This window comes from Magallana gigas, chromosome 4 (genome assembly GCF_963853765.1).
Source record: "Magallana gigas chromosome 4, xbMagGiga1.1, whole genome shotgun sequence".
Classification (NCBI taxonomy): Eukaryota; Metazoa; Mollusca; class Bivalvia; order Ostreida; family Ostreidae; genus Magallana; species Magallana gigas.
The window spans coordinates 51,861,775-51,887,683 of NC_088856.1; the positions used below are offsets into that span (position 1 = coordinate 51,861,775).

Here is a 25,909-nt window from a genome sequence, read left to right on the forward strand (position 1 = left end):
TTGTTTCCGTTACTTTTTGACAAAAATTTTAACAAAAAATTTAAAATACGATAAAGTGGGTGGTTTTTGGAAAAAAAGAAGACATACAATACTAAGAACACGAAAGATAATTTATTCTTAATAATATATAAAAGCAGGGATTCTGGTGCAGCAACAGTGGACTCCCAGTGTGGCCATTGGAACCTGTAAAAGTTGAAAGAAGAAGAAATAAGTAAAATTAAAAAGGAAAATAAAAGAGATAAGGTTTGAATGTTATCATTCACCCCATCCGCCAGACTTAACGTGAAGAGTAATCCTTGGCATAACTTTTTATTACAGTACAATATTTTGGTAGAATCTGATACAGTACATGTAACGAGATATACAGGACTACTGAGGTCATTCGTAGAAGCTAAATGCAGAAGATTTTGTATACAGAAGGACAGTCGAGTGGAAAGAAAATGGTCAAAAATCCAAGACGGAAAGCAGAAAAAACATGTTTTGATCTTCTGGTGAGGGGGGGGGGGGGGGGGGGGGGGCTAAAATCTAGGCAATTCGTAATAAGTGTTTGGTTCAAACTGTTCCGTGTGTTAATGTTGCTTTATATAAGAAGGAGACCAAACTTAAAAATGCTAGAAGGTAGTATATGGTAGGTAAAATGTTCGCACACGTCCATTAATTGAGGAAGAGAAAAGAGGAAATAAAACACATTAGAGAAAATGGGCATAATAATTCATTTTGAGATGGGTTTTTGGCACCATCTTTAATTTTTTTCTTTTTCAAATGATTTATTTTGCTAACGTTAAAATTTAATATTTTTGATAAGTTTAAGAAATAATTTTTCTATGTTAATTTTTCTTGTTATTACATTGATACAAAAATGTACGTTGATCTACGTATTATGCAATATCCATATTTGATGGCAGGGGCGGATACAGGATTTGTAGTTAGGGGGGGGGGGGTGGATAAAATTATTGAGGCAGGGGGTCTGGGGGCCGCCTTGAGGCTGGGTTTCGTGTATTTTTAAGGTAAAACCAGGCTCAAAATAGTGGTATTTTTTTTTTTTTTTAGTTATGTACACTTTTAAAAGATGAAATAAGCAATAAAAATAAACAAACAAGATAAAGTTTTCATTTCTTTTAATCACCAGACTTCTGCCATCTACTATTTCCCCTTGGTGCCTACTTCCTTTACACAAAAGCCTATAACATATATATCACAATTTGACATATATTGTTACTTATACCTAATACATGTATTGGATTAAAAACAAAATATTTTAGGCATTTATGAACTCCCAAAATTAACAAGGTTATCAAAGTTACAACATTCTAATGACGTTACGGTATCCGACCCCCTATTAGCTGTTAGAAATATCTGATGCATCAAATCTTCAGTATTCTTAGATTAAAATAGTCTATTTACCTAGAAAAAAATTCAAAAAATATACAGTAATTAATTAATGATTGCACATAGACCATCTGGTTTTAAATGCAATTATATATTTACCTTTGACCAGCTTTTAAATATTCAGAAATTTTTGCTTGCATCGCAATAGGGAAATGACAGCGCAGTGCCGCAGTCTACACGTGAAACAAAACTGCTGGGATTTCCAGTCGACATGAAATGACCATCACTGCTTGTTTTAAACACAGTTTATAATTGGTTTGTTATCAGAACCTGTCAATATGCATTAGGATCAGATGTTTATTGATTTTTATAGAGCAGCAGAATTACATTCAGCATAGCACAGCTGGTGTAACATTGAGTCAGGCATAATTATAAATAAAGTGAAACACAAAATGCTAACTTTTCTATGTAAAATTTATCAAATCATCTACAGTCATGCATACTTTGAAAATTTTAGGGGGGGGGGGGGCGTGCGCCCTCCACGCCCCCCTTAAATCCGCCAGTGGATGGGTCTTAATTATCAATTAAGCGAGGCGAATAGTGTAGATGTCAATATCATTTTACCAAAATTGCGCAACTTTAGAAAGAGGTTATATATATTCATAACGAACTTTTAAGAAAAATCCTCTTGACATTTAAAAAAAAAGAAAACACATGTGCACCCAGGAAGGCATGCTACTTTTTTACGACGAAGTTACAGATGTCTTTGAAAATCAAGCCCGGGCCTTTTCACACCCCCCGATATCGGGTTCGTTCGCCCTATCTACCTGTTCGCCCGAGTCCGTTCGCTCTAATTATCGTTAGCCCTAATAATGAAGAATTTACATAACACGATCCTCTGATCTCTCAATGAGATATATACGGAGATTACATAATTATAATATGGTTAAAATATGAGGTGAAATTTACAATAATTACAAAATAATAACAGAAGAATATAAAAAAAGTAACATTTAAAAAATTAAATTAAAATCAATTCACAAGTCTTCGTATTGCTATCAATATTGTCACTGTCAGTCAATTTGTGATTATATTGTAAAAAGAGGAAAGGGTGGTATTGTTTTTTTTTAATTATATGTAATCTCTTCATAATGTTAAATTGATCAGGATACAAAAATATACAAATATATTAATCCTATATAAAATTAAGGCGAACGGACCTTTGGCAAACGGCGTCAAAGGCGAACGCGTTTTAGGGCGAACGAACAGCCAATCCACAACCCCCCCCCTCCCCGAAATAAAAATCACCTTTCAAAAATTCAAATAATCTCCCAATATTACAAAACTGGAATAGTCAAACATCTTACACATTATTTTTCGCCTCATAAAAGAAATCAGCTTTTGTCGGGGGCGGAAACGCACCAATGTCAAAGGGGAATTCGGGAATTATTTTTTCTCAGCGATGTTTTGATGTTATTCCACCTAAATAAATCCACCCCTGCTATATATAAGTTAATCACGTGACGAATACAAAGGCCAACAAGACCAGGAAGAAAAATACTGTAATCGCCATGTTGGATTTTTGTAGAGGTTTGCTTTTTTTTTTTATTAGTTAACTTAATTAATTACAATTTCATTTGTCAAAAAATTCAAACAAAATGGAATAAATAATAAAATGCGTTAATAAGATCTTAATCAAGAAACTCGAACTATTGTATACGTGTGCACTTTCAACATGGAAATTATATTGACATTAATTGAATAATTTACTGAAGTATGATAAACTATTAGTGATCGATTTTTTTTTCTTTAGAATATCTCTTAAAATCCCATCAAAGTGTCTGACCATGGACCCTGAGTTCAGCCTTCAGGATGTGTTACGGTGTCATCTCTGTGAGACCCCGGGCCCCCCTATGTACTGTGCCATTTGTACAAAATATCTGTGTAAAGCATGTGAGGGGGACCATCTCTCTGATCTATCCAAAGAACACAAAGTGCTGCCATTTGAAAAGAGGGGATATACTCCAAAGTGTCAAAAACATTCCTCAAAAATATGTGAACATTACTGTGAACAATGTGACATTCCTATTTGTACAACATGTGCTTCCTCTGAAGAACACCATGGCCATAAATTTATTGAAATTACTAAAACCATTGACAGCAAGAAAGAAATCATTCAAAAAGATTTACAAGAACTAGAGAAATCCATTTATCTAAAATACCAAGAGATAGCATCCATTATCCCAGTCCAGAAAACTGCTCTGAATGAAAACTCCCAGAAATTAACAACAGAAATCGACAAACATGGAGAAGACTTGCTCAAAGAAATAAACACCATTATCAGAAACATGAAATCTAACATGGAGGAAACGGACACCAAACACCTGGCTGTCTTAGACACACAGGAAGATGAAATTAAACACACCATTTCTGAAATCACACAGACCATTACTGAACTGAAGACGTTACTGGACTCCAATGATGTCAGCCGTGTCTCTGCCTACAAATCCAGGAATGATGAATTCAGAAGATTGCCTCCTAAACTCACAGTGTCCTTACCAAGTTTTACCCCTCAGAAGATCAACAAAGAACAGCTTTATCAACAGTTTGGTTCTCTGTCAGCGTCATCTATCAAAACAGAAGAACATGGCTACACCATGGAATCTCCCGGTGCTGAGTCCTCTCCCGCGGACAGACCGCTCATTGATGTACCACGGATCATCACACAGATAAACACCGAGTGTGAACACTTACGCAGTGTGTCCTGTCTGAGTGATGAGGGGATGTGGACGTGTGGTTATAATGACAAAATCATGAGACTGTACAACCTCAGTGGGGAACTAGTGAAGTCAGTCCAAACCAAGTCAGGGAACCTTCCATGGGACATAGCAGTGACAAGGAGTGGGGATCTAGTTTATACTGATTACAAAGATAGAACTGTGAACATAGTGAAGAATAAAAAGATAAAGACAGTGATCAAACTACGGGGGTGGAGACCTCACAGTGTCTGTAGTACCTCCTCTGGTGACCTCCTGGTTGTCATGAACAGTGATGATTATAAACCAACAAAAGTTGTGCGTTACTCTGGCTCCACAGAGAAACAAAGTATTCAGTACGACCACAAAGGACAACCTCTCTATTCATCTGGTGACATTAAATACATCAGTGAGAACAGGAACCTAGATATCTGTGTGTCAGATTGGGGATCCCGTGCAGTAGTGGTGGTCAATCAGGCCGGGAAACTCCGGTTTACCTACACTGGTCATCCCTCTACTACCAAGAGATCATTCTATCCACGCGGCATCACAACAGACAGCCAGGGTCGCATCCTGACAGCAGACATTAACAACGACTGTATCCACATCCTGGATCAGGACGGACAGTTCCTCCGCTACATTGACAACTGTCATTTATTTGCTCCACGGGGTTTATGTGTGGACACCAGAGACAACCTCTTTGTGGCTGAGTACCACACAGGTACAGTGAAGAAAATACAATATAACATGTAAACAAACTGTGTTTATAATAAATCAAACTATTTGTTTATTTATTTACATGTAACATTAGTGAAGGAAATCCACATTACAAATGAAACAAGCCGTGTTTTATAATAATCAAACGGTTCATGATATTAAATTAAATTTAAATAAAGTTCTTGACTGACAACAGCTAAATATTACATGTAAATAAATTAAACTTGTTTGATAACATGTTTACATGTCAACAGTCTGTATTACATCTTGTATGTGAACAAACTACATGTAACTGTCCGTGTTTACAAAATGTATGTCAACTGACTGATTGTTTTATGTATTGGATGTAAACTTAAATGTAGACTAACTGTGTTTATATATTGGATGTGTTTATATATTGGATGTGATTGTCAACAGACCAAATGTGGTGATTTAAAACTTCAAACATTGCACGCCATCGAACTGTGTGTGTAATATTATTATATTTAATATATGTTAAATTTGAATACAATGTATATTGTTTATATGTGTATGCTAAATAATAAATGTAAATAAACTGTATAATTATAAAGTGTGGTTGATTACCTCAATAACATAGGCTCTTGATATTACATACATTTTCTTCTCAGAGGTAGAAAGTTCTCTTAACGTTACACTGCTATATAAAAGTACATCATCTCATAGTTAGGAAAACCATCTACCACTCAGAAGAAATATTTGTATTGTCAAGTGCTTAATCAGGCTTCAATTAATCAATGAAATGCTTTCGTGTTTTCATGTGTCATGTTGATATGAAGACAGTGAGAATTACAGAAAAATATATAACTCTCAATTGCTTTCGATAGTTTTGCAAAATTGATCGTTATATAATGTCGATCAACACGTTTCACAGAAGGAACAGCCAATTTTTCCATATATTAAGGTTACCATGGTTACTATAACTACTTGGAAGTCTGAGGTCAGCCCGTGTAAGTCCGTACCTATGAAAGTTTGGATTATTTTGTAATTGATGGTAACTTAGGAACATAGATAGGACGGACTGACCTCAGACTTACAAATAGATATTGTATATGACCATATCTATGGAAAAATTGATTGTAACTTCTATGCAGTGTACTGATTGAGAAAACCGATAACTTGCATACCGGTACTTGCTTTTAATGAATAATTAAGATTTAGGGAGAAATTAAGAGAGAGATAGATGTAAATATAATTAATAAGAGGCCAATGGGCCACATTGCTCACTTGAGAAAAAAATACCCATAACATAATCAGCTTTGTGGAGTCATATACAAAATATTTGGACAATTTAATAGAAGTGGTCTAGTATAAAAATATCTTAAAATTTGACCCCCATTGTGGCCCCACCCTACCCAAAGGTTCTTGATTTGAAGAACCTTGAATCTACTATATCTGAGGAAGCTTCCACACAAGTTAAAGCTTTCCTGGCCAATTGGTTTCTGAGAAGAAGATTTTTTAAAGACTTTTTTCTATATATTCCTAAGTACGGTAATGTGACCCTACCCTAACCCGGGGGATCATGATTTGAACAAACTTAAATCTACACTTCTTGAGGATGCTTCCACAGAAGTTACAGCTATTCTAGCCAAAAGGTTTTTGAGAGGGAGATTTTTAAAGATTTTTTCTCAATATAACCCCAGGGATGATTTCTTTAAAAAAAAGAAGCTAAATCTACACTACCTGAGGATGCTTCCACACAATTTACAGCTTTTCTGACCAAATGAATTTGAGGAGAAATTTTTTTTTTCTTTTAAAAATGCCATCACATTTTCAGAATTTTTAATTATCTCCTCTTGAAAGATGACTTGGAACCTCATTTAAACAAACTTAAATCCCCTTTACTCAATGCTGCCTTATGCTTAGTGTGGTTAACATAATTGACCTAGTGGTTCTGGAATAGTCTATTAAAATATAAAAAGTTAATGGACAGACACTCAGACAGACGTCAACAAAAAGTGATCAGAATAGCTCACTTGAGCTTCCAGCTTAGGTGAGCTAAAAATAGTTTCTTTGGGTGATTCATATTTGGGCTATGAAGGTAGAAATCATTGCAGAAAAAAATCACAACCTGCTGGGTTATTTATGTTTTTTTATCGGCAACGCTAGCTACCGTCACACCCGCATGTACGTACCACCAAAGAAAGCATTTTATTGGTTTAAAAAAAAATTTTCTTCAACTAAATTACGACTTTATCAGGATCAAATTACACTATATTTTAAGGTACAAACCTCCCACTGAAAGTCCGTAGATTCTACGCTTGCTGCGATGGCAAACAGTTACTTTCCAGCTGTTGTTATCTCCAGGGTCTGAAAAATGTCAAAAATTATAAGTCATGGTGAAGAAACCAAAATATATATTTAGTACAATTATTAGAAGATTTTATCTTCATTGAAGTCCTAGGACATCAACTGCAACACCAGTTTATTTGTCAATTTTTTCTATGAAAAATCTAATGTTGAAAATTCAAAGTATATCAGAAAGCTGCACTCTTCACCAGTAAAATGTATGAGTTATCTTTCTTTGACTACAGTCACTGATGGAGGAGTTATTTCCCTTTGATTGGTCTGATAATACAGAGTTTTCCTAATAAATAATCATCTTACATTCTTACATCACCACTGGTACCTAAATATTAGTTGATTTTGTGACTCTCTACCTATACCTGTTTACATGTGTAAAGTGTGATCCCTTGTCATGGATCCGATGCTTGACCAGCTGACTGCTCAGTGATGACATCCTACTTCAGAAAATCAAGTTGCCGGGAGAAAATGCCTTTCAGACCTGTGCTCAAATCTGGAAAGAATTGGTGATAGTTGAAAATAAATTGGTTTTAAAAATACATATTATTTTTTCTCAGTTTTATCATAATATTCTGCTAGAGTTATTGCCTATTGTCACCCCCTCCCCCTAAAAAAATAAAAAAAACCCAGAATAAAACACGCACAATCAGTGCCAATAATTAATATCAGAAAAGTCATATCATTTTAAGGAGGCTGGGTGCATGGTCAAATTAACCATCGGATTTGTCTTATACTTTGAAATATGATATTTTGGCCATACACTAATTTTTTGTAAAGAATAAATCAAAATACTTTAGCTTTAAAATTTGAATGTTTTTTATTCGCGAGCTCTTCTTCTTATGGAGGTTAAAATAGTCTTATAATGGCCATGACCATCGAGCCCTCTGAAACTTGGAAAAAAGGAATAAAAATAGGGTCTTAGACATGTTCTAAAGTAAATCTAAATGAGAGCATATTGATGTCACGTAAGTCTTCTATCATTTCTAAAGGGTGAATACTCCTGATATAACCGCCTGTTTTTAAGTCCCAATAAGACCTGCATTTCATGTACGTCCCTATTTTATTTAAATGTCGTAATTTTGTTTGTAAGACAATATAAAATATTCACAATGCAAAATTAGAAAGGTCTATCTATTTTAGATACAAAGAAATTTATAAATAATTCTGTAATATATTTGCATGTTCAACGAGAGATTAATTGGTGATTGGCATAACAATTAATGATACAAGCTTATTAAAACAATGGCAAGCAGGCGATAACAGGGATTAGGTCAGGCAACATTTAGTTAAGAAGATAAAGGTGTTCTTACAAAACATGTAGTAAAGAGCGATTAGAAATAAATATGTACATATATACCGCATAAGGTTAACCTGCGCGTGCATGCATGTGTTACTGTTCATTTTTAGTGTTTATGAGTTATTTATAGTACATGTATAAATATCTCGGGTGTGCTTAATGATTCTATGGGGTCGAGTGAACTTGTGCAGAACAGGTAGTTTTACTTAAATGTGTCCTACAATAAATTTTAAGAATTTTGCAATTAAAATAAATTTTGGCCTTTCACATTTTATTTTTAAACTCATCAATGCACAAGAAATTGAACTAATATCATTTAATGTAAATCCCCACAAATTTTACCTGCTCCATATACCGGTACTCAACAGTTTTTGGAAATGGATCTGATGAAGTTAAATTTATTGATTCTCCACAAGATCTTTATGATGTTGAGGAATCAACTCCTCCACGTATCTTTATGGTGGTTTGGGACTCGATCTCCACAAGATCTGCATATTGATGGTTATAGGGGTTGTCCACAAGATTTGCGTGATGATTTGGGAATCTTCACAGCAATCCTCAAGAGAAGAAATGGTTCAGACCAATTGAGTGTCACTGTATATCTCCTAAGGCAGAGGAAGGCAAAAGATTAATTATTAGTTTCAACAACGTGTTTGAAAAAGAATGAATCAAACCTGTACTCAGGCTGTACTGTAATTGCTTCAAATATTGCTTAAAAAATGACAACATATCTAATCCAATTTTCAATATGAATTTAGACACAGTCATATTAATACATTGATTCACATATTGTTCACATTATTAAATGTATATAAAGAAAGGATCTTAAAAGGGTGGTTGAGGCACAAATAAAAATTATGACATAAAGTAGCCAATCTTGCATATTCATATGCCATGCCATATGTATTACCTACATAGTCTCTATTAAAAATCATCATGAAATTTGAAACGGTAAGTTCAAATAAGTGTATATGTCCAAAATTCTGTAATATACATGTAACAACTCAAATGGCCTCTAAGTTATAGCCTAAGGGAAGTAACTCTAAAGAAATGTTGCCATTCTCGACATGTTCCCCACAATATACATGTATATACATTTTTCTCAATTCTGTACACTTTTATCATGCAGATTTGAGCAATTTAGCTGCAGGCTGTAAATTTAAAACAAACTACTGAGAAGCCTGTTCCTGTTGAATCGAAAACTTTCATAATAAATTAATATTTTCTCAGCAATAAACATATATGTACATGTACATGCATGCAGCCTAGGTTTCAACGAAGGCTTTTTCACTCCAGTTTAGAAACACCAAACATTTAAACTTTAAAGCTTTGTATTCTGTTAATTGAAGTTATTAAACTACTAAGAAGATTCCTGTTGAACCAAAATCTTTTTGAAATATTTTAATATTTTCTCAGTAATAAACACATGTACATGATGTATAACCTAGCTTTCAGAAAGGTTTTTTTCACTCCAGTATATAGAAACACACACATTTAAACTTCAAAGCTTGTATTCTGTTATAAGTGGAGTAAATATTAGCAATAAGCATCTTACATGCACTTGTTTGATACTATATTAAAATAAATAGTCGATCAACCCCATATACAGGCAGAAATCCCTTGCTAGCTATAGCACCAGCTCTTATAATTAATCCTATAAAGAGAATTATTTTGGGGGACGCCAGCCGCAATGTTTTAATTGCAACTTTGGACAGGCACATAACAGTGTTTTTCAAAGTTATTAAGGAATTAAGGAATTAATGGGAACTAGACGTACCAGAAATACCAATTAATGATTAAAAAAACTATTCCAATAGCAGATCAAACTTATAGGTTGACATGATCATATTTGCCTGTGGTCCGGGAGCAAAGTGGACCGAAAACCCTTGGCTAGCCAAGATGGGTACATGATCAACAACTTCACAAACAGCAGAAACCTGTCTTGATCATGCATAATTTCCAATTCTGTACACTATTATAATCCTTGCATATAAAAATATTTAGGAAATTAACCTCTGCATGTAAAACCCTTCCAGCCAGAACACAGGCGATATACTGTGATTCTATTCCTAATAGAAAAATCAGTACCTAAAAACTCCTATTTATTTGTTTAACATTAAACATTCATTGCAACTTACATGTACATACGTATATATACTACACGAGGTCACCGTTGACTGCTGAGTACTGGTGCAACCCTTAGGTGGGAAAAACCTTCCATTGTATCATACCACAAATGACAATTAAGACAACTTTGGATTTGTGCATGCTCTTTAAATGATGGTCTTCTGAAAATAAATCAGAACTTATTAGTTAACGATATACTTTACTGGTCACATGTAAGTGGGGATTCATATTTACATGTAGTAAGTAAAATTGTACAGAACAGGTCATTTTTGTAGATTTGAATAAGATTTTAAAAGCATTTGACATAGGTGATAAAAATTGTAGATGACGTCATCAATCATATTGACTTTTGACCATTTTATGTGACCATACATTAAACAAACACAAGTTATTCTCCACATAGAAAGCTCATGAATCATACAAAATCAAATGAACACTGCTGAAATGTAGGTTTCGAATTGATCAAAATATGCGGTGCATCTATCATGTGTACCTCGACTTTGATGTACCACAGTTCTGCGTGGAGAACAGGCCTCTGAATTTCTGTCAAAGAGAGAGATATATACCCAATCTATATGTCAGAGGGTCGTTAAAGAAATAGCGAAGTCTGGATTCGTACTCATATCTGCTTTTATATCATATAATAAAAAAGAAACCTATAGAACACAGAAAACACATTCACAACACAACATACGTTGACGAAAGACAATTACATGTACTACATATTTGACTAAATTATAAACACAATGGTTTTCCCAATTATAATGCCGGTGATTTACCAACAGTATCACTGAATATGATGTTACAGTTTTGTTTAACAGTGATCTTTCAAGGTATCCAGGACTTTAAATAATAAATAAAATACTGAATCTTTGAAGATCAGGAGTAGATTAGTACATGAAACTAACGCCGTAAAGGGTAGATTCTAAATGAATAAATATGAACTGTGACACATATAAATACATTGTATTTATATATAGATAGGGTATACATTTCTCTCTTCCCCTACATTTAACGGCTTATTGATAGAAATAATTAGGCCTAACACGTTATGCTTGGAGTGAGTGAAAAGCGTGATTTGTATTTGTTTCTTAAGATAAAGTATTGAAATTAACTTTCACCGGAGTACTGCCATAATAACTCTGTATTTGAGAAAATACTCCAAAGAACTTATTTAACGGATGTTTCGTACTACCTGAAATCAAACTTTTTCTTGTTCGTCTGTAGACCTCATTTGTAGCAGACACCAACAATTTTATGCATTACGATCCCGATTATAATTGAAGAGTCTTTCATGCGCACCTGAGATGCAACACAAACATTCTAATCTATAGTTTTTAATTATCCCGATTCACCCATACATTTACTGGTTATAATATTAATTCTGAAACAAAAGAAGCGTAAAAAAACCATCTGCAAATTGATCGGAAAAAAGACAATTATTCACAGAAACAAGCTTATGTTTGTAAACAAATAACTACTGCATGGTTACATTTTCACTTCTTGTCTACTTATTTTACCTTCATAGAATTCAGTTTATCTAAGGTATCTTACTTATCAAAGTTGTTGTATCAAGAATTTCTTGAGAAGAATAATATTCAAAACTGTAGAAAAACAGACATAAAACATATTTTTAAAAGAAGGGGTGGGGAGAGGGGGGGGGGGGGTCAGTATTCACCCCCCTTTTCTTCCATGACTTTTTTTGCATTAACGATAGACAAAATAGACAATTTCTCAATAATAATCACTATTTGATTTAAAATTAAAGCTTTTTGAATAATTTTCAAGAAGTTTTTAAAAATAATTCAGTTTCTCTATAAATATTTTTGCAATTGCTTTGACTTGTGCTCAGGCAGATAGGCTAAATACCGCAGGTCGAACATGCTGGCAACCCTATCCAATATTCAACAATATTGTCTTTTATAGGAAAATTCACATTCCATTATAAAACGTGCTTCAAATGATTCAATTTTGAGTTAGGACACATTTTGACGGTTTTGGGCGGTAGACTTCTATAAATAGAGAATGCGAGGATCTACTTCAAGAAAAACCAAGGAATTGCCGAAAGATAGCATTATTGAATATCTAATCTGCCGGAACGATTTGTTGTCACCCACAAAGAAACATTGGCCTTATTGCCATATAATTTGAATACATGTTTTGATTTGATGAATAACAGGTCCATGTCACTGCCGGTGGGACTGATTATAATATGGTACAATACATATATTAGATAATATTATAATAATAAACAGAATTTCATTAAAATAAATCAACTCCAAAAATCAAGTCCCCAAAAATGAGTCAAAGAGAAAGAAGTTCAGTTCCATGATTTTAAGCTTTGATATAGTTTCTATGTTTTTTATTCATGTTAATCCACATTACAAAAATCAATCAATGAATGAAGATTATCCATCGGAAAAGATCGCATTAATTAATTAAGTAATAAGGAATGATCATTGTTGGAGTGTTGTGAGGTGATCGTTATGGTCGAGGCCTGATGTTATCCATTAAAAAACTGTGTCACCTATTTTTAAATTATTGACAATTTTACGTTAATTACATTTCGGATATTTATACAAAACCCGCTTGTTCTGCAACAGTACGTCATTTTCATTGATGTCACAGTTGGGCTTTGTTTTTCGGGGGTATGTTGTATCGTTGTCCCCGCCCCTACCGCTGGTACTATACCGACGACTGCTAAGTGAGCACAACATCACTGTGTACCGGGACAGAGAGTGTCCATGTTATAACCACAACATCACGGTGAACCGGGGCAGAGAGTGTCCGTGTTATATCCACAACATCACGGTGCACTGGGACAGACAGACAGTACCCGTGTTATATCCTTAACATCACAGTGTACTGGGACAGACAGTGTCCGTGTTATATCCACAACAACATCAAGGTGTACTGGGACAGACAGTGTCCGTGTTATATCCACAACATCACGGCGTACTGGGACAGATAGTGTCCCTGTTATATCCACAACAACACGGTGTACTGGGACTGAAAGTGTTCCTGTTATATCCACAACATCACGATGTACTGGGACAGACAGTGTCCGTGTTATATCCACAACAACATCACGGTGTACTGGGACAGATAGTGTCCGTGTTATATCCACAACATCATGGTGTACTGGGACAGACAGTGTCCGTGTTATATCCACAATATCACGGTGTACTGGGACATACAGTGTCCGTGTTATATCCACAACAACACGGTGTACTGGGACAGACAGTGTCTGTGTTATATCCAAAACATCACGGTGTACTGGGACATACAGTGTCCGTGTTATATCCACAACAACACGGTGTACTATGACAGTGTCCGTGTTATATCCACAACATCGCGGTGTACTGGGACAGACAGTGTCCGTGTTATATCCACAACATCACGGTGTACTGGGACAGACAGTGTCCGTGTTATATCCACAACATCATGGTGTACTGGGACAGACCGTGTCCGTGTTATATCTACAACATCACGGTGTACAGGGACAGGCAGTGTTCGTGATATATCCACAACATCACGGTGTACTGGGACAGACCGTGTCCGTGTTTTATCCACAACATCACGGTGTTCTAGGATAGACAGTGTCCGTGTTATATCCACAACATCACGGTGTACTGGGACAGACAGTGTACGTGTTATATCCACAACATTACGATGTACTGGGACAGACAGTGTACGTGTTATATCCACAACATCACGATGTACTGGGACAGATAGTGTCCGTTTTATATCAACAACATCACGATGTACTGGGACAGATAACGTCCGTGTTATATCCACAACAACACGGTGTACTGGGGCAGACGGTATCCGTGTTATATTCACAACATTACGGTATACTGAGAGAGACCGTGTCCGTGTTATATCCACAACATTAGAGTGTAATTGGACAGACAGTGTCCGTGTTTTATCAACAACATCACGGTGTACTGGGACAGACCGTGTCCGTGTTTTATCAACAACATCACGGTCTACTGGGACAGACAGTGTCCGTGTTATATCCACACACGGCTTACTGGGACAGACCGTGTCCGTGTTATACCCACAACATCACGATGTAATTAGGCAGACCGTGTCCGTGTTATATATATCTACAACATCACAGTGTTTTTTGACAGACAGTGTCCGTGTTATATCCACATCACGGCGTACTGGGACAGACGGTGTCCGTGTTATATCCACAACATCGCGGTGTACTGAGACAGACAGTGTCCGTGTTATACCCACAACATCATGGTGTACTGGGAGAGACAGTGTCCGTGTTATACCCACAACATCATGATATACTGAGACAGATAGTGTCCGTGTTATATCCACAACATCACGGTGTACTGGGACAGACAGGGTCCGCATTATAACCGTCACTAGTCTCTATGTCCTGTGTGTAATTATAGCGATATACGGATGCGGCTTAAAGGCCGAACATTTTTACCGGGTGGTAAATCTCAGGTGAGGGCGGGGCTTAATTTCTAGAGGTGTGAAAGCCTCCGGGGCTTGCAGTCTACCTGCGGTCGTGAACGCTGCTAATCACTATACACAGGAAGCAAATTAATACACAGGAAATAAATAATTAGTCAGAATTTGTCTTAGTTTGAATATGTTATTGTTCTAATGACCATACGAAGCGATTTTATACGGAAATGTTTTGCATCGTTCGAATTTTCTCTAAGCACACGTGTTTAAAGTACAATTGAAAAAAAAAATTCAGTAAATTAATCCTGCTTTAAAAATATAAGTCGGTACATTGTGTTCAGCCCTTGGCATTGTATAGGAAGGTAATTCTAATAAATATAATTGTATAAGAAAACCATATGATCAGTTGGAATGTTGAATGATTACACGGTGACAATGGAGTTCATTTTCCATGGAGTGACGTTTTCGTGCAACAAGTTTAAGTCGAGTGTATTACCAGTAAATACAGCTCTAGTAGCTCAGAAGAGTGTTTAAAAAAGAAAATTGTATGTGCTTTGGAGCTGCTCATGCATCTTCGTAGAATTTATTAGATCACATGGATTCAACACGATTCAAATATAAATTGCGTATTTTCAATTACTGAATAATTATTTTTCATAAACAATGTTATATAATACTGGTAATGTTAAAAATTCAATTTTTAACCCCCCTTTTAATACGTGACGGAAGCTATCAAACTTGTTAATTGCTAGTAAACAGAAATCCGCGGACCTGGCCAGATCACGCTCGGACGATCACGTCAATCAAACTGGGTTCTATCGTTTCAAACGTGATTGACAAGTGGCATCTTTTTGAAGTTTGTACAGGTAAAAAAGGGGGCGTTTGTAAAATGTTTGTAAAAGGACCGGCCTGTGGAGTAAACTTATTTTGAATGGAATTAACGGGAAATGCTTTAGATATATTAAAAACATGTACATGGGTATAAAGTCACTAGTAAAATTAAATGATATTGCTTCTAATTTTTTTGAATGTAATGTAGGTGTTAGACAAGGAGAAAACCTTTCCCCTTTCTTATTTTCTTTGTACATTAATGACTTAGAAAACTTTCTTTTGGAAAAAAATATTGTAGGTTTACAAAGCATTAGTAATGAAATCGAAAACGAGTTATTATTACATTTGAAACTACTTATTTTATTTTACGCTGACGATACCGTCATAATGGCGGAATCGACAGAAGACCTTCAAAACGCCCTCAACGAATTTTATAGTTATTGTACTCAATGGAAACTTAATGTCAATGTTAATAAAACAAAAATAATGGTTTTCTCCAAAGGTCCAACATCGAAAAAGCTTTTTTATTATAAAGGAGAAGTTATTGAAAATGTTAAAGAATTCAAATACCTGGGTATCGTTCTGTCGAGAACTGGTTCATTTATTAAAGCAAGAAAGCATTTGTGTGAACAGGCTCAAAAGGCTATGTATGGTGTTATAAGAAAAATTAGAAATTTTAATTTACCAGTAAATTGTCAATTTGATTTGTTTGATAAGGTTGTTTTACCAGTTTTATTGTACGGCTGCGAAATTTGGGGCTTTGAAAATCTAGATATTATTGAACGTGTACATCTGAAATTTTTGAAAACAGTACTTAATTTAAGAAGCACAACACCGAATTTTATGATATATGGAGAAACAGGGCGCTACCCGTTGTATATTAATGTTTATACAAGAATAATTACATATTGGGGGAAAATGCTAATAAGCCCCGAGAACAAAATTGTATATACAGTGTACAGATATTTATTTTCACAACATTTTAATAGCGATTGTAAAAGCCCATGGATTGATTGTATTCAAAGAATTTTGAACATGTGCGGGCTACAATATGTCTGGCAGAACCATAATTTTGTCAATATAGAATGGTTATCTGCTACTGTAAACCAAAGATTAAAAGACCAATTTATGCAAATATGGTCAAATGATATAAATTGTTCTTCCAGAGGTCAAGTGTATAAAATTTTAAAACCATATTTTGGCTTTGAGAAGTATCTTGATATTTTACCTGTAAAACCAAGAAAAAAAATCATTAAATATCGTACATCAAACCATCGTTTTCCTGTAGAGACAGGCAGATGGTATAACATTCCTTTGAATGAGAGGTTATGTCTTTTGTGTAATAAAGGTCTTATTGGAGATGAATTTCATTATATTTTAGAATGTTCGGCACTAGAAGAAATAAGGAAAAAATACATAAACACAAAATATTGGAAAAGACCAAATTTTTTTAAGTTTTCTGAACTCATGACTAATTGCAATTGTAAATCGCTAAGAAAATTATGTGTATTTATTTCAAAAATTTTTGATGCTGTCTGCTCCTCTTAGTTGTTTTCCTATTATGATCCTTTATACTAAAATCTAACATAAGTAGTGATTCTATAGTCTGTTCTTTTTTATTTATATTTTTTCCCTGTATGAAAATGTACCTGTTTGTCTGTACCTCTGACGATTTGTATTTGTATGTATTATATATATGTTCCTCTTGTACCAAATTATTTGGTCTGAGTGAATAAACTGAACTTGAACTTGAACCTTAAAATGTTCGGCCTTTAAATGATTGGGTGAGTAGAGTTTACAATCTCTTGATCCATACATCCATTTAAGATAAATTGTAAGACATACAAATCGTTTCAATTGATTAAATATTTAAGTTCAATATTTTTTAGTCCTTTGCATTATTTACTTTGCAGTTGCAGGGGGTGGATTGGTTGGGGCAGTGGTAACTTTTATTACTAGTACTTTACATGAGCAGAAATCATTTAGTCATATATAGGCACTACCAAATGCAAATACCGCAGTATGCCAACCAAAGGTCAAATTTGGAATGAAGCCATGAATATAAGATTTTTGTTGTTGTCTTTTTACAATCTTCGAACTGTACACTGTACAGCAGGCAGTCTTTGTAATTAACATTTATTCCCCTCAAATTAAAGTTTTAAGAAGGCTATAGCTACAGTGTAGGATGTCATTAATTTGGTTTATGCATACACACCTCAGTTTAAAATCATAATAATTATTGATATCCTAATTCTGTGGAAAACGATTCCATTCTGTTCAGAAATGATTATTTCCCTAACAAATGTACAATGTATATATAGTTATAGACTTAAAAACTGTAATTAAGCAACATCTCTTTTATCTAACTAAAGATACAGGAAGGATGATGTAAAATGAACACGTCCACACATCCTCGTTAAAATAATCAATATTCACCATATACACTTTATTGTATCAAAATCATAATGCTTGGAAAATAATCACACCATCAATAGTTTTGTCTATTGGGTCATGGCACGCTTTCACTTTGGGCATCACATTCCTTTCCAACCAGGCAGTGATTGAAAGATTTATTATTCACTAGTAACGTGACCTTCATATAATGACCTTCATTCGGCATCATGAGTAATGACACACCCTTTTGTAATGGACACTTTCGTTTACAAGTATGAGATTTCAATTTCTTTAAGAAGTTATTCAATTCCATGTATAATTCATATATAGTTATTAATATCAGTTATACACGAAAAGGTTGTACGATGTATACAGGAGACAAATGACGTAATCACGTTCATTCAGGATACAAATGATGATATATTTTGAAACGAAATATATTATTGTCATATGAAATGATATAGACAAGTTTTCTGGCAGAATAAGTTAAGAATTAAAAAAAATAAGGTATCATTCTTTGAGTATTTTGGTCGGGACGTGGTCAAATCTATCTCATTTGATTTGACCTCGCCCCGACCAAAAATACCACCTCATAATATTCAAAGAATGGTTCCTTAATACCTATATTTATAACAAACCACAAACTTTCTTTGCTTAAAACGCCTTAAGATAACAAACATATTGATGTCAAATGTATGAAATCAATTGACTGTAATTAAATTCTGAGATGTAATTTTTTTAAGAATCACCAATGTATATTTCACAATGAGAGCCAAATATGCAAAATATGATATATGTAAACTCTTACTACCGAAAGTCATGTTTAACTAGAAGTTCTTTGTATTCAAAAGTTACAAATATAAGTCGAATAACATATTCCAGCCACTTGACATTTCAGACAGTGTAAAATTAATTATTTCTTTGCTTTTTTCATTCTACAATATAGCATATTCAAACAAACGAACCCATACATACAAGTCATGATATATTAAACACATCAAAGAAATTGAAATTACTGTAAACATATTTGGCGTGTACGTTTATTGACGGAAATTGGTTTTTGAACATGTTGGCGTGAATTTGAATTAGCGTATTCTTTAATGTGACTATTTTTATACATATATGCATGTCATTTAGCGATGTACTTGATTTAGCGGAAGGCGAATTCTGCCAAAAGCGCTAGATAAATTACACAACCAAATGGAGTACGTTTACAGTAATTTAGCTCTTGATGTTATTCATTAAAAAGTTCTTTTATTCAAGCCATTTACCGATATGTTTATGATAAGAATAGCTTCTGATAGCAACACATTTTTCAATTTTAAAATTTCCTATTCAAGGTTTGGATGACACAATAGCCCTTTAAATATTTGAACTTTTCTTTTGTACAGATATTATTGTTTTAAAAAATTCGAAAGTTAAACGTTTTATTTCATTTAACTCTGTAATTTTATGGTTCTCTTCCTTGTTAATTGGTTAAAATAATTACATTGAATACTGTTGAATCATTGAATTTCGTGGAGGCCAATTTTCGTGGATTGCTTAAATTTAACAGGTTCGTGGGGACGTAATTTCGTGTATTCTCCTAAACCTACAAAAGAAATATGACTTTATTACCATAATTTATTAATTCATGGAGGATGTTATTTCGTGGATGAGAGGTACCCACGAATTCCACGAAAATTGAGCAACCACGAAATCCAATGATTCCACAGTAATAGAGAACTATCTGCTTCTGTAAAGAAATGTATGTGATATAAAGAGCTTCCTTTAAATGAACCACACCTCAAAATTCATAACATTTTATCTAACTTGGTTTACATGCTCTTGTGGATCACTCCTCTCCTCTTCTGTGATATTTGATTTTTAAAAAATTTAGACTTTTACACATTTAAATACAGGTACATGAAATTCAAAATTACACAGTTTGTTTACTTGTATTTTTATGTTTTCTTCACTTTGCATGTGATGTATTCAGCCACAAACAGGTTGTCTCTTGTGTCCACACATACACCTTGTGGACCTTGTAAATTACTATTGTCAATAAAGCGGAGGAACTTTCAGTCCTGATTCAGGATGTGGATACAGTAGTTGTTACCGTCGGCCGTCAATATCCAACTCTGGCCGTTGTGCCTACACTGTTGTAAAGCCGCATGGACTAAATAATCCTTTGTTTTTAGAGGGAGAACCAGTGTAGGTAAACTGTAATTTTCCAGCCTGATTGATCACAACTACTGCATCGGCTCCATTGTCATGGTACTGAATAATATGTTTTTCAGAGTAAAGCACAACTTTTGTTTGTTTATCATCATTTCTAATCACGGCAACCAGGAGGTCACCAGAGGAAGTACAACATAGAGGGGTATCCAGCCTCGTAGTTTGACCTCTGTCTGTATCTGTGTATTCTCCACGTTGTTCACAGCTTTATCCCAGAAATCAGCACAAGTGATATCCTCACTCCTTGTCACTGCAATTTTCATCTCACATACAAGCCACACTGTGCAGTGAATTATTAAATCGTTGACGGTTTGTCTGGGGGAAAGGACTCAGAAGCGGGAGAATCCATGTGTAGTAACGTTCTTTTATTTTGATAAATAACGATGAGAGAAAACCAAACTGTTGACAAAGTTGTTCTTTATTGATTATCTGAGGAGTCAAACTCGGTAAATGAACAGTGAGTTTAGGAGGCAATCTTCTAAATTCAGCGTTTCTGAATTTTTAGGCAGAGACAAGTTGGTGTCACTGGAGTTCAGCAACATTTTCAGAACAGCAATGATCTGTGTGATATCAGAAATGGTGCGCACGATTTCATTTTTCTGTGTATTTAGGACATCCAAGTGTTTTGAATTCATTTCATCAAGATCTGATTTCAGAGCTGACATGAGTTCATAAATACGCATCATTTCCCTTTTATCTCCGACTATCGCCATATGAGTTGTCGATTTCTTTTGTTCTGCTTATTGCTACACATCCCCTTTATAAGGCCGATAGTATTATTCATGCTTCACTGCATTCAGATATTTTTTTTAACCCAAACACGTTCACCCCTGCGAATGTGTTCGGAATGTTTTCTTTATCGTTGCTAAGTATGTAATAAATCCAGAGGTGCTCGAATGAAAGTTTACGACACTTCGCCGAGATTTGGTCCAGGCACGTAGCATCAGGGGGGGGGGGGGGGGGGGGGGGCAGGGGGGGGGGCCTGCCCCCCCCCCCCTCTTTTTCTCGCAGCGACAAATTTTTTAAAATTTACATATAAAAAATGGAATTATCATTGAGTTGGCCCCCCCACTTTTTTGGGAGTATGTAAAAAATTGATATGAAAATAAGGAAATGAGTAGTGAAATTGAAGTTATATAGTAAGCCACCCCCCCCCCCCCCCCCCCCCCCGGATTAGGCGGATTAGGATTTTGAAGATTTTGGGAAACATAACATTTTCCTTTTTTTTTTTTATTTCTTTTTTTTGCTTATCAAGATTTTTTGGATGAGTCTGCCCCCCCCCCCCCCCCCACTTTCAAAAACGATGCCACGTGCCAGTGGTCAGTTCCTTTGAAATTTCGAGCGGAAGTATAAGTGTTTGGATAGAATTTTCAAAATACGTAGGTACTTGTCCGTTTTCGTATCATATCCTACTTGGATTTATGTTAAAACATGAAAATCGTTTAAGATGCATGTCTTATTTCACTATCTAGCGGTTATTTATATTAAACGATAATATTCAGAACAGAGTTATCGTTCGTGTTCAACCACGTGTAGAAGGGTTGAAAATATAAACATTGGGTTGCTTAATAAAATCATAGCCATGTTTGATGCTTGTGGTGTGCAATACCATATTTTTAGAAAAATAATGAGTGTCTGTTTTGCATAAAAACTTAGTATATCGAGTCATTTTCGAGGAACATTCTGCACAAAATAGAATAGTCTGTTTCACTATTGATGCTATTACTAGGTCCGGCGCGTATCGAAAATTAACCCTCGGGGTGGGGGGGGGGGGGGTCTCTACAAGCATGTTAATTGTTGCAACAGAAGACAAAAACTATTTTTTTGTATTGTCGCATTTATTTCTAAAACACATTTCATCACCAATTAATGAAGATAAAGTTTAAAATCAAGAAACAAGTACCTAGATTTTATGAAATAGACTATAAACACGAGGCATGATTTTTGCTGTGAAACTGAAAGGGTCAAATAAAATCACGTGGTCTAAAATTTAAATGACAATAACATTCGCAGGGGTGACGTTACATTGGACAAAAAGACTTATAGAAACGCGTTTTGAACAAAAATAATACAACTACTGCCCTGGTAAAGAATATCCGATCAACGAAGAAGTAAGACATACTGAAATCCAGGCCCAAATATTTCCAAAATCCTCGATAATTGTAGAGCGTTTTCCAGTCTATGTAACAACATCGCACATGCCCAAACAACACACTCTAGCAAATCGAGCAATGTCAAAGACCGCATGAGTTTCAGAAACGTTTATGTAAAAATCAATGGAAACGACGTTACGATGTTACTTTCTAGGATTACAATCATTAATCCACTATGTTGGATGTAATGCTGCGGGGGTCCTTAAAAAAGATGCAGACGATTTGAATACCGTATGAACGACAAACGTGTTCGATGTGTATGCAATTTGTGCAAAATATACGGATACCGTGAACATTTTTTCAAAGAGTAAAAATTATTTATGTTCTATTGATTGTAGTTTCCTTCATTCTTTTTCTACAAACATTTTATTACGATGTTCACTCATATAGAAGTCCGTGTAACCTGATTGCCTCGACTGGAAAGCAGCAGATCGTAACTTTCTCGACCGGTATATACACCCCAGTGGCAATTGAGGAATGGTCGAAACTAATTAATATGGCGACTGAATACTTTTATGAATTAATGCCAGCTTTGAATATGCATCGTTTAACCTTTTTGTAAAAAATCTTGATATTGCTTGCTCCCATTGTTTGCACTGCTTTGGAGAAGATGATGTCAGGCAATAATTGTAAGTTCTGGTATGAATAATTAAGGCAACATTAAAAAAAATAAATTGATAATTAGCTGTTAATGTATTTTGCTTTTTTGCCCTTTAACTGTGTGTTTTACCGTCTCTTCGGACGATTCAATACTCTTTAAAATACTTGGCCTTTCTGCACTGCACACTATGTTTTTCGTTCTGTTACAGGAATAGTTATCTGTTTGCTCTTGAACTTTCACCCGATATTTCTAATTTACAAACGTTTCTCTTTTAATAGATATAACAGTCTAATAAAACCCAAATAAATACAAGCACTTGATATTCCAACATTTCTTTAATTAGAGTAGATTGTTCTCCCTTTAAATTAATTTAGTAATCACACATATACATGTAGTGTAGAGCGCTCTCTACGCCCGGAGAGTCATTCTCTATAATGAACCATAAAACTCATAATATATTCATTACCTACAACATATTCAATCTTACAGAATTTGTTTACATACAATATTGTATTTTCTTCAGGTTACCTAATCTTAATTCAGCAACATAGAGGTTGTCTTTGGAGTCCACACATAAACCCCATGGCCACTGTAAATCACAGTTATCAATGTAGCGGAGAAACGTCCCATCTTGATCCAGGATGTGGATACAGCGTTTGTTCAGGTTACAATCTGTTATCAGGATCCGACCCTGGCTGTCTGTTGTGATGCCCCATGGTTCAAATGATCCCTTGGTAGTAGAGGGAGGACCAGTGTAGGTAAACCGGAGTTTCCCGACCTGATTGACCACCACTACTGCACGAGCGCTACTGTCAGACAAACAGATATCTAGGTTCCTGTTCTCACTGATCATGATGTATTTACAGGTACCACTTGACGAATAGAGAGGTTGTCCTTTTTTATCGTATTGAATGATTTGTTTCTCTGTGGAGCAAGAGTAACGTACAACCTGTGTTTGTTCATCATCGTGATCACTGTCAACGACAACCAAGAGGTCACCAGAGGAGGTACTACAGACACCGCAAGGTCTCAATCCCTGTAGCCTGATCACTGTCTGTATCTGTGTATTTTTTACTATGTTCACAGTTCTATCAATGTAATCAGTATAAACTAAATCCCCACTCCTTGTCACTGCTATGTCCGCTGGATTGTTCCCTGATTTGGTTTGGATTGACCTCATTAGTTCCTTCCGGTGGTTGTAGAGTCTCAATATTTTGTCCTCACCACACGTCCAAATCTCTTTATCACACTTGCAGGACACATGACGTAGTTTATTATATCCATATTCGGTGTTTATAGTTGTAACTATATGTGGTACATCGATGAGCGGTCTGTTTGGTGGAGAGGACTCAGCATCAGAAGAATCTAATGTATGGTTTGTTATTGGTGCAACTATGTGATCTGTGGAAAGGGCTGCAAGATGTTCCCCTACACATGCTTTACACAGGTGTATGTGGCAGACGTCACAAATCATAAGAGGGCTAGGGGTCTCACAGAGATGATACCATAACAAATCTTGTGCCTAACGCTGGTCCATGGTCAGAAACTGTATATTTACTTCATGGAATAATAACTCTGAAAAAAATATTCGAACATAATTTTTTTAAAAGAATATTTGTAACTATCTAGATATGCACGAATCCAGTTGAGTGGTCCTTGGGATAATTTCGTTTTTCTTGGGGATTCGAGGCCTATATTTTTAAACTTTCCGCCTTAATGGTTTCAAAATTGACCAGTTCAAGAAAAGAGGGAGGTGTCACGACATGTACATTTAAATTGTGTTACATGCATTTGTATTCTAGCCAACAATGTCATGGGTCGAAGGATTTTTAGAAGTAGGGGATAGGGCATGGGACAAGGCCTTTTTGTAATTAATTGAATATGTATAAGTTTGTAAATTCAAGAGGTAGTTCAGGATCCCCTCCCCCTCCCCAGGATCCACGCGTGATCATACACAGAACAAACTAATCAGTACATTACAGCATAAATATCGATGTGACAATGTTTAATATAATATTTTCTTCCTTGTCAATGCATTATGTTGTTTCTAAGCAGACTGTATAAACGTCGAGTAATTACAAACTCAAAGAAATACATACATAATGTTGATGATTACAAATACATAAACGTATAATTGTACATGACAAACCCTTAGCTAGTTGAACATGGCCACTCGCTCATAAGGACCCGGCTATTTATTCCTGTTATAGACAAAATTTGATCACATGATGAAATATCAGACCGAGTCGATCAGATGATATTTTGCATCCATTGATGTTATCTATACATTGTTATAGTGATACCTAGGTTAGTCTTCATTGTATCTGTAAAGTCGTTGTTATCGTATTTGTTATCATATTTACATTTTTTCTTGTCTTTGCCTGTAATAACACTACGTATCGATTTTGTTCTACCGGTATGCAGTCCATTAAATTCAAATGACGTATAATTGGGGCGCAAGCGGAGTTTGCTTATTTATATTCAAAACATTAATCGTACAATTGGTCTAAAGTATATAAATTTAAGTACATGTAATAAGGAATCATTCTTTGATGGTTGTTAAGAGGACGCCAATAAAACCCCTTCACATTTTTTCTTCAGATTTTTAAAAAGTCTTTTAGCTGCGCAAGTACGATAGGTGTTCTAAGTGATTTTAAGCAATGCTTCTTTCTTGTATGCATACATTTCAAACAAAATGACATGTAGGACCTCATATTGATTGCTTTTATATCTT

General features: G+C 35.1%; 1 protein-coding gene, 2 long non-coding RNA genes and 1 pseudogene across 3 annotated transcripts; 2 read left to right on the forward strand and 2 right to left on the reverse strand.

The window, feature by feature from the left end:
* Positions 1-96: 96 nt before the first annotated feature.
* Positions 97-10,697, reverse strand: LOC109618727 (uncharacterized). Its single transcript, XR_010713365.1, has 5 exons — positions 10,560-10,697; positions 8,764-9,023; positions 7,487-7,605; positions 7,053-7,130; positions 97-183 (listed from the first exon to the last, which is right to left on the reverse strand). It is a non-coding gene; the product is annotated as an uncharacterized lncRNA (long non-coding RNA).
* Positions 2,652-5,149, forward strand: LOC117682057 (tripartite motif-containing protein 2-like). The gene is made up of 2 exons (XM_066082814.1): positions 2,652-2,919; positions 3,143-5,149. The coding sequence occupies exon 2, from the start codon at positions 3,177-3,179 to the stop codon at positions 4,836-4,838; it is 1,662 nt and encodes a 553-aa protein (XP_065938886.1). The 5' UTR covers positions 2,652-2,919; positions 3,143-3,176; the 3' UTR covers positions 4,839-5,149.
* Positions 10,698-13,000: 2,303 nt separating the features above from the next.
* LOC136275105 (uncharacterized) lies at positions 13,001-14,848 on the forward strand (annotated as a pseudogene).
* Positions 14,849-23,491: 8,643 nt separating this feature from the next.
* On the reverse strand, positions 23,492-25,608 carry LOC105346219 (uncharacterized). The gene is made up of 2 exons (XR_010713366.1): positions 25,325-25,608; positions 23,492-24,750 (listed from the first exon to the last, which is right to left on the reverse strand). It is a non-coding gene; the product is annotated as an uncharacterized lncRNA (long non-coding RNA).
* Between the last annotated feature and the right edge of the window lie 301 nt (positions 25,609-25,909).